Below are 10,625 nucleotides of genomic sequence, written 5' to 3'. Positions count from 1 at the left end.
TATTTCAAAATGTTATTTTCATTTATTCTATATTAAATATTTTATGCACTTTGTATTCTATCTATATTACATACTGTATATTAAGTAAATTGTATTTATTTTATATTAAATACATAATGTAATTTTCATTCATTCTATTTTAAACTAAATGTGTCATTTATTACATAGTGCAGAGCTTAATAAAATAACTTGCCATCACACATCAAACTGCAATAACAATATAGGTGTGTTATTTTCTTAATTTAATCTGCCGTGGCTTTAATTGTTCGATCTGAGAATGGAACACACAGTTAAGAATACACAAGAAAGATAAGTACAGTATATGCAGTATGTTGGATCAATGACTGGAACACATTAAATACAACAAAGTCTGATGGTTGAAAAGTTCCTATTTTTGTGGTCATTAGAGGTTTAGGACTTCATGGATTCCTAAATGGCTGTTGTAATAGTTATTATTATTGACCAACCAATCATGTTTTGCTGACTTCTAGCCCATATTGTGACGATTTCCATAACCTCTGCGATGATCATCCTTCCAGTCGTCCCAATTCCTGGCTTTCATCACACTTTCTTTATCATCCTTTTGCTCTTCTTCCTCTTCCTCTCTCGAGTCAGCATCTTCTTCCGCAGCGAGCCTTCCAGGAACACCTTGATCAGGTAGAACTCCATGTTTGCTATGCTGCTCGTACCAGTCGTCCACCGTCATGGTGGGAAGACTGGGATAACCTGCGCCAAACACTTGGGCCTGTCAATCACACACAAGTCACATATACACACTATTATACACACTGTATCCCTTATCAATGTGTATCATGGCAACATACACGTATACACACACACAGTTTATACATATACATACATATATATTCAGGGTTTACCCTACATGTAAATATACTTTTTTTTTTTTTTTTTACATTAAACAAATGTAAGTAATACATAGTATTACCGTATTTTTCGGAGTATAAATAGCGCCGGAGTATAAGTCGCACTGGCCGAAAATGCATAATAAAGGGAAAAAAAAACATACATAAGTCGCACTGGAGTATAAGTCGCACACCAAGAATAGACATTTGAAAGGCAATTTAAAATAAATAAAGAATAGTGAACAACAGGCTGAATAAGTGTACGTTATATGACGCATAAATAACCAACTGAGAACGTGCCTGGTATGTTAACGTAACATATTATGGTAAGAGCTGAGTGTGAAGCGACTGGGATGAGAATCAGCACCTCCAAGTCCGAGTCCATGGTTCTCGCCCGGAAAAGGGTGGAGTGCCATCTCCGGGTTGGGGAGGAGATCTTGCCCCAAGTGGAGGAGTTCAAGTACCTCAGAGTCTTGTTCACGAGTGAGGGAAGAGTGGATCGTGAGATCGACAGGCGGATCGGTGCGGCGTCTTCAGTAATGCGGACGCTGTATCGATCCGTTGCGGTGAAGAAGGAGCTGAGCCGTAAGGCAAAGCTCTCAATTTACCGGTCGATCTACGTTCCCATCCTCACCTATGGTCATGAGGTTTGGGTTATGACCGAAAGGACAAGATCACGGGTACAAGCGGCCGAAATGAAAATCCTCCGCCGGGTGGCGGGTCTCTCCCTTAGAGATAGGGTGAGAAGCCCTGCTATCCGGGAGGAGCTCAAAGTAAAGCAGCTGCTCCTCCACATCGAGAGGAGCCAGATGAGGTGGTTCGGGCCTCTGGTCAGGATGCCACCCGAACGCCTCCCTAGGGAGGTGTTTAGGGCACGTCCGACCGGTAGGAGGCCACGGGGAAGACCCAGTACACGTTGGGAAGACTACGTCTCCCGGCTAGCCTGGGAACGCCTAGGGATCCCCCGGGAAGAGCTGGACAAAGTGGCTGGGGAGAGGGAAGTCTGGGCTTCCCTGCTTAGGCTGCTGCCCCCGCGACCCGACCTTGGATAAGCGGAAGAAGATGGATGGATGGATTATGGTAAGAGTCATTCAAATAACTATAACATATAGAACATGCTATACGTTTACCAAACAATCTGTCACTCCTAATCGCTAAATCCAATGAAATCTTATACGTCTAGTCCCTTACGTGAATGAGCTAAATAATATTATTTGATATTTTACGGTAATGTGTTAATAATTTCACACATAAGTCGCTCCTGAGTATAAGTCGCACCCCCAGCCAAACTGTGAAAAAAACTGTGACTTATAGTCCGAAAAATACGGTAATTGATATACTATATAGTCTATAATTTCGGTACAATTGGCCATAAAAATGTTTAAAAATATCTCAGGAATCACAAAAATGTTCCGCTGTGCTTTATTTTAGGAAAAAAAAACAAAAAACGTGCATCCAAATCTCCTGTCAGGAGCGATACAGCTGGTCGCGCACCTGTTCGGAGTTGATACCAAGCAAAAGTAAAGAGATAGGATTGAAGAGGAACGTATTTGACATTAATTAAGGCCTTTCTTGTTTGAGCCTTTGTAAATTACCCTCATTCTTTTGACATTACTACCGACAATAACGTCTTACGCCTGTGTGCGTCTTCGAACCTCGGTTTGGAAGTCTCTGTGGAGAGTGCATGTTGCTCCCGTGTGCGTGTGGGTTTTCTCCTGGTACTCCAGTTACCTCCCACATTCCAAAAATATGCATGGTAACTTTATTGGAGACTACACATTTTCCATTAATATGATGCGATGAGGTGGCGACTTGTCCAGAGTGTACTCCGCCTTCCGCCCGAATGCAGCTGAGACAGGCTCCAGCACCCCCCGCGACCCCGAACAGGACAAGCGGTAGTAAATGGATAGATGGATTAATAAATATGTATGTACTGTAAATGATTGTTTGTCTATACATGTACCCTGCAATTGGCTATGCTAATTTTGTTAGCTTGTCTATGAGCTAGTCCATTGTCCGTTAGCATTTAGCTAGTGGCATTAGAGCTCAACCTTCATCCTGCATAACTGTATTGCGATTTTCAGTTTATCCATCCATCCATTTTCTACCGCTTGTCCCGTTCGGAATCACGGGGTTGCTGGAGTCTATCTCAGCTGCATTCGGGCGGAAGGCGGAGTACACCCTGGACAAGTCGCCACCTCATCACAGGGCCAACACAGATAGACAGACAACATTCACACTCACACTCTAGGGCAAATTTAGTGTTGCCAATCAATCTATCCCCAGGTGCATGTCTTTGGAGGTGGGAGGAAGCCGGAGTACCCGGAGGGAACCTTCCAAACTAAAATATTAATTTAACGTGATTTCTACATGTATGAGCACTTCATGTGTGTATAATGTTATTTCCTTGGAGTGATTAGTTTTACAGTGACTTCATTGTGGAGAATAGCAACAAACACCACAAGCTATTTTTATCATCTCTAATTCAAAAGACGGTTTACATATTTGGCAAACTAATTTGCAACATTCATGGGATGTCAGAATTTTGTGTATGAAGCCTGTGCTACCTTTTAAAATAAGAAGCAACAATTCAAATCACATTGAACAAAGAGACCACAGCAGACGACCAAGTCAAATTCTCTGTGTTAAACTAGTGGCGGGCCGTGCGTTTCCCACCTAGGCCTTCAGTGATGTCCGACTTCAATGATTACTTCTCAAAATACCATAATTTATGTCACCACATGACCATTCTGGAGAAATACTATACAGAAATACATTTACGCACTACTGGGCATTGAATCACCACCAAGAGTGTACATAACAGGTTATTTTGTGGCGCATTTAAAAATCAATAAACCCGCATCAGCAATTAAAACATATCTTATGTGGTACTGTCAAAATTAATATTGCAAAAAACATTAAATGTGAAAAAATAAAGAAATAAAATATCTGAACTCACAATCTGTAGAACCCATTTGAGCTTTCGGGGTTGGCTGACATTCTCTTTAAATATCCTTCTTGAAAATGACCTTGCAAATATATGTGTTGTCTTGTCTAATCATAAAATATGCAGACGAGGCGTGTTAGCTGAGTTCTTAAAGTTTACTCCACAAGGTGCTCATCAAAAACATCCGGCTTCCGCATGGCTAACCGCGGCTACTGTGCATCCTCTTCACTGCTGTGGCATGCTGGGTAATGGAGTTCTTATGTTACCTAGCTCATAACATCACAATCTATATCTGCCCTAGGCCAGCTAGAAAGCCTTACTGACAACAACTTGTAATCTGATTGGCTGTTGTTGGAAGCAGATCAGAATCATATCCATATTTAAGTGTTACTTCTTTCTAAAAACTCCTATAGTCATATTTACATCAGCTAATGTCTCGTGTGGTACAAAGTGCTTGGATTCGAGTGTCCTTGGTTAGAGTCAGAGCGCTGTTTATTCTCTTTGTTGAGACTGCCATTACATTCCTAAGATAAGGAGCACAGCTAGACTGGGGAAACAGCAGGCGGGGGACAGAGGGAAGATCACGGGACTTCCGGGGGTTTGAGGGGAGACCGAGCTAGACCGATCTGGACCGGGCTGGGGAACGCAATTAGCGTTAATGATCATTCGAAGGTCCGTGAATAAAACTGTTTTACCGCCCTTTGAGTTTTTCACCCTATGAGCTGCATACAGGTCAGCCATTCACAGGACCAGCAGCCCCCATGGAAGGAGGACTCAGCGTAAAACCAAAATGGTATTTTACACAAAAAATTGCAGAATTTGTGTGCCAGTTCTTCTGTACAGATTCCCTTCCGCCCGCTGAGAGGGTCAAGATCAAGGTCATCAAACGCAAGTGGACGGAGCCCAGGTGGACTGGTCCCTTCTAGGTCGTAGAACGGACGTCCCACGCCCTTTGACTGGCTGGTGGAGGGGACACCTGGTACCACCTCTCCCTCTGCACTACAGCTGAAGAACCTGACAGATTACCAGCGGATGTCATTGCTGACATCGCCACATCATCTGCCCCACAGTCCAGGAGACGAGAGAGATTTTCTACCTACATTACTCTTTTCAACTTCTATATTGTATATCCTTGTGTGAGACCAATCCAGTATGCTAAATGTTTCTTAGTTTTTCTTGCTTGTTTTCAGCATAACTGTATGTGTCGTTACATTAAGTGAAAAGTTTGATGTTTATCCCCGTTTTGTTACCTAAATTACTCTGATATTGATAGACGAAAGGCAGGATGTTACACCCGGTAGTGTTCCCTGACGGACTGGTGTTTGGGCTTGTTCTACTGTCTTTGTGTCTCAGTTCATCCTTCCTGACGACAGTGACAAGTGTCTAAGAACATACAGCGGACTTTAAATAGACTTGGTCAAAGGGGATAGCAAGACTTATTTTTGACCTGTGCAGTGTGATTAATTACGGGGGACACAATAGCTATTACCATGGTAATAACCTCTATATTTGTTACGACTCAACCCTGAACCATTGGTGTCGGATGCAGACAACATACTCTGGTAAGTTGTGCCCATCGTCCCTTTTATGTTGTTTTGGGGCTTGACCTGACTGATACACGCTAAAGGAATTATTAAAATTAATGTCCTTGAGAGGGCGTTAACTACCCCTACACCCTCTGTAGCACCTAAAGTACCACCCCACCTCGGTGGTGTTTCAAAGGCTCACATCTGTGCGTGCTAATGACATATCCACCGAAGGCCTGGTAACTTTGACCTTTGACCTTAGGAGCGGGTGCAGACAACCTGTGGCTCAGGTGGATGCCAAAACCTGGGTGACTGTGTTGCTTCTTCCGCTGGATGTCCCTTTTCCCACACTTACCCCGCCCCTTTTAAGTTGACTGACATGTGTACCCTTCTGTTGACAATGCCACCCGACTTCTTCCCTTTGTGGCCCAAAAGCTGAATTACACGCGTTTTCAAATTACAGGACCCTCTTCGTCCCCCAACAAATTGGGTGACATCAACCGTTACTGGTGCACCACACTGATAGATGGCTCTAGGATAGGCCCTTGGGCACGAGCTGACTTATTCTGGTGTTGTGGGAAGCACAGATTGTACATTAGAATCCCGACGTCAGCCGTTGGGCTTTGTGCTATGGTTAGACTGGTGACCCCACTCACCAAATTAACACCCCTTGGAACTCCTGTTTCAGCGGCCTCTCTAACTCCCCGCCGCCGTTGAGACTAACCAACCTGACTCGTGACACAATTGAGGGACTTGCTGAACAACCTCCCTCGAGACCATCCAGAATCTGATTGGCTGCCAACTGTATGTGCCTGTTCACTTTCAGTGCACAGACGACAGCATTGTTGATTCTGAAGGCTTCGGGCAGATTTCGTACAGCATGGCAACATAAGCTAGCTGAATTCTGATTGGATTAAAAACTCAATAACCTAAAAACAACAGCGCTGCAAGGAGCATAATATGACATGAAGAGAATATGAATATTTTTAGATATTTAGGGAAAGTAAATAAAAAAATAATTGTATTTTTAATTATGATCATGATTTCTGGTTATGTTAGGCCAGCAGAGAAGGCCTTACAAGCCCTGACAGCACATCACTGTGTTAAACATATTTGGCCAATAAAGTTGATTTCAACAATATAAGAAACAATATATGTTATTATCAATAATATCACTTGTTTTTTAAATATATATAAAACATTAGCATAATTACCGTGTGGTGTTTGGATCTTAGTAAATCAGGCCCTTTGTGTGGTGGAGAACAAACACTGCACATCACTCTGCACACACCATCCCCAATGTCAAATATGGTGGTGGTGTTCTGTCGATTTCCACAACCCATCGGAATCTGCAACCCACCGCTACTGAGCATGCCCACAAAAACGCAAATATTTCAACTATTTTCCTGGAACAAAATACCCATCGAAAGCAACTCCTCCTCGTGTAGACGTCACTACACAAGTAAGTAATCATTTCAAATTATATTGCATTCATTGTATCTTCTACGTTTACGATGCGGAACAGCACATTTACTGTTTAAACAGGAATATTAATTGTACACTAGATGCCATTTGATTAGCCAACCAAAAAATATCAGGGGATTTCACAAACACCTCATACGTGTGTCTAATTCTGCGGGGTGGAGGAGCATCAACATTAGCGTTTAAAATGTGGGAAATCTTCTGGGAAAATTTATAAAAAATATGGGATTTATCAACATCACAATCGGTTTATGGATTTAATACATTGTAGCATATATTTAAGACATTTTTCAAGCTCGCTGACATAATGTATTTCTCAATGTTACAGAATGTATGACAATGTGTGAGCTGCTGACTGCTCTTCTTTACTTATGTAAGTATTCTATTTGTCAAGATATTTGCACAAAGTTTGGGTTTTTGGCAGCGATATATTTTCTGTCGTCTTCATGTCCATCCATCTCTTCCACATTGTTTTTTGATTGAATCATCCATCCATCCATTTTCTACCACTTGTCCCTTTTGGGGACCCGGGGGGTCGCTGGAGCCTGTCTCAGCTGCATTGAATCATGAAACATGAAAATCGCGGCGCTCCTTTAATGAGCCCATGCTCCGAGTGTAGTGGACAGAGGCTTGTCGGGCGACTCGATCACTGTAGTAACGAAAACAACCAAAACTGGGCCAAAAGATGCCAGGAAAGAAGGACAAAAACTGGATTTCCGGGCAAAATTGGGAAGTTTTGACAAGTATGAAGAGGAGACGTACTGTAGGCAACTAGCATTGTATTAGAAAAAGTGAAAATGACTGGTGTCATATTGTATATGCTGATGTATTTTTGTTTTAGTTGTAAATAAAGTTAAATAAAATCAAAAAAATTAAAAAGCCAATACCGCTGAAAAAGAGATACTGATATACGTCAAAATACCAAATATCTGCGTCAATAATCGTGCCCGACCGATTGGGTAGGGACGTTAGCCGCTAGCAAAATTGCTACATTACGTTGAGGATGAACCATTCGTTCACTTGTCGCGGTCAAATTTGTGTGACACCACTAGAATGCGTCATCAACATGCAGTATCACATATATAACAATAGTATTAAAAGCACTATCGTCGGCCAAATTTATATTGTATATTGTCTGTATCGTGCAACCCTAGTGTTGACTCATTTTGAGGCGACAGTAAATGTACACTGTTATACAAGCTGTACACTGACTACGCTACATTGTATCAAAAAGTTGTCCAGTGAAAAATGTTAACCGCAGGTGTCATGTACGCTAACAAGAGGTGTTCCTGCAGTTAGTGCAGTCTCACCTGCATGGCGTCCTTGGTGAGGATGAAAGTCTTCATGGGGGGTCTGCTTGGTCCAGCAGACGGTGTAACACCAAGCTGACCATCCATGTTTTTCAGTATTTCTATCTCCTGGTCTATGCTCTGGATTTCATCCAAACAGGCGATCACCCATTTGCGGACATTCAGCAAGTAAAAATCGCGGCTGGTTTCGTCGTCGGCTTGTCCACTTTCCACAGCTTTCTGCACATCAGCCAGTCTGGCTTCCAGCTCTTTCTTCTCACTATATCGCTGAATTTTAGCTTGTCTTTGTGCGGCCATGGCTGCCAAGTTTGATGTAGGGGGCATAGGCTGGAAAAAGAAGTAATATCGTTGTTAATAATAGCTGCTTTTTTACAATACACTGTCAACAAGGGGCGGATATTTTCCATAAAGCCCTTGATCTGAATTTTACTTTTAAAAAACACCTTGTGAATATGGCTTCAGGATCACGGCCAAAAAGATAATTGTGATTATTTTTTATTTAAAATTAAGATTGGAGCTATCAATTATTTTAGGAATTGATACATTTTTTCCGTTTGAGTGAGTAAATAAAACATACTTTCTAGCCTGCGTGCATACTATAGGGAACATAGCTGAAATAAAACAGGTTGTTTTTTTAAAACCTTTTTTTTTTTTTCTTAATTATGGGCAGGACTGAGTTTATTTGCTTCTGCTTCTCTAGAAGGACAGAATAAACTGTTTGTGATTTGTTTCACTACAACTCTTCTTATCTCGTGATTACGCAAAGATTCGCAAGATCTCATAAAAAGTCAGCACTATTTTGCTGCACGACGAAGCCGAAACAGAGAGGTGGTGGGGATTGCCGGACTGTGGATGGCGGGGCTGTTCTGTGGTGGTTTTCTTCAGGAGCCGTTATGCATTCAGTGGAAATTAGGGTTGAGAAGCACTCTAAAACCTTTCCAAATGAAAACGGAAAAAGATACACATTTAAACAATCAAATATTGATATGGCTCAACCCAGAACAATATGTAATGCTTCTTCTGTCAAGTAGAGTACAGTGTGTCTGTTATTAACTCATTGCTATATATATATATATATATATATATATATATATATATATATATATATATATATATATATATATATATATATATATATATATATATATATATATATATATATATACATACACACATACATATGTATACATATATATATAATAATTTGAGTATATAACTTGGTTAAAGTATTTAAGCTTATGTAGCACATTCAACAATACTGTTATAATAATAACATGATCTGAAATGTTCATATATTAAGATTCCTATCGTCCAAGATTCCCAGCTCTATTTTTTTTAAATGAATTGCAAACATTTCAAAAACGTTTTTCCATGTTGTCATAAATGGGGAGTTGTGTGTAGAATTTTGAGGAAAAATGTAGTTTATCGCATTTTGGAATGAGGCTATCACAAGTGGAAAAGTGGAGTAGTGAGATTATTTTCCAGGTGTAAAATATGGTTGTTTGCAATATGGTCAATGTGAATACAAGTACTTTGTGCACTTACTTTACTGGGGACGTTTCCTGCTGCGCTTTCATTGACGGACTCCGGCAGATGAAATTGGGATACGTTATATTCTTTGCATCTCTTCAGAAAATCCATAAAGTAAACGCGGGCCGCTCGCACTATCTCTAATCGTTTGTCTCGACCGGTCTGCTTCATGGTGAGGGCTCCTAAGAGTGCAGGACAAAGGAGATATTTCAAGTCTGCTGTGGCAACCTCGTCCAGTTCTTCATTGGGACTGAACAAGTCCAGTTGAGCCGCCATTCTGGATGTTTCTTCTAACATGTTGATAGCACGTTTAACTCGCACTTGAACACTGTTACAAGCAAGAGGGTCATTCGTGTTGTCTATCTCCACAAATGTTTTCCATCCTCGGTCAAATAAGTCCGATAATTTGGGAGTTTCTGTGTCAGAATTCTGGTCCTGTCTAACGCCGTTACTACTTCCACACGCCGCCATATTGGCTCCACTTCCGGGGTCTGTCTTCTTCGTTTTGAGGGGCGCAACAACATGGATAATACTGCCATCTAACGGTAAGTAGCGCCACACAACCTTCATATTTTCCTTTATAGGAAATTCATGTGTGTGTGATGTGATATGTGATTTGAAAAAAACATTTGACAGCACTGATATTATCTGTACTTATATTTTATTGTATATATATATATTATACTTATATATTACTGTATCATCACCTCAGGATGATATTACACAATTGCCTAAGCATTTGATTATATATTTTGTATGTACTAATTAATGGATACCTTGCCTTGAATACATGAGTAACGGTGACAGGCAGACATTTAACTAATTTTACAAAACTATTTTAGCAGTACAGTAAATATCATATTTGGCATGATCAGATCATGTTAAAGTTGAAAATATATGCATTTCTTTTTATCAAAACTTAACCTCTTAAAGCCCAAGCTGTTTGTTTACATGCTTTTTTTTATTA

General features: G+C 40.8%; 1 protein-coding gene across 1 annotated transcript; it reads right to left on the bottom strand.

Annotated features, from left to right (window-relative positions):
* Nucleotides 1-229: 229 nt before the first annotated feature.
* On the bottom strand, nt 230-10,191 carry igbp1 (immunoglobulin (CD79A) binding protein 1). Its single transcript, XM_062043691.1, has 3 exons — nt 9,674-10,191; nt 8,129-8,455; nt 230-745 (listed from the first exon to the last, which is right to left on the bottom strand). Exons 1-3 carry the CDS (start codon nt 10,127-10,129, stop codon nt 488-490), a joined length of 1,041 nt encoding a protein of 346 aa, XP_061899675.1. The 5' UTR covers nt 10,130-10,191; the 3' UTR covers nt 230-487.
* Between the last annotated feature and the right edge of the window lie 434 nt (nt 10,192-10,625).

This window comes from Entelurus aequoreus, linkage group LG04, assembly GCF_033978785.1.
Source record: "Entelurus aequoreus isolate RoL-2023_Sb linkage group LG04, RoL_Eaeq_v1.1, whole genome shotgun sequence".
In the NCBI taxonomy this organism is placed as follows: domain Eukaryota; kingdom Metazoa; phylum Chordata; class Actinopteri; order Syngnathiformes; family Syngnathidae; genus Entelurus; species Entelurus aequoreus.
The sequence above is the reverse complement of the archived record's forward strand: the minus strand, read 5'-3'. Positions and strand labels throughout refer to the sequence as shown.

What these genes read in the sequence shown, in the direction of transcription:
- igbp1 (XM_062043691.1), bottom strand. Translation starts at nt 10,129, where the DNA reads ATGGCGGCGTGTGGAAGTAGTAACGGCGTTAGACAGGACCAGAATTCT. An exon ending in CAGGAAACGTCCCCAGTAAA is followed by an intron (nt 8,456 to 9,673) that starts GTAAGTGCACAA and finishes TTCTTTTTCCAG; the next exon opens with CCTATGCCCCCTACATCAAA. An exon ending in TCACCAAGGACGCCATGCAG is followed by an intron (nt 746 to 8,128) that starts GTGAGACTGCAC and finishes TGTGATTGACAG; the next exon opens with GCCCAAGTGTTTGGCGCAGG.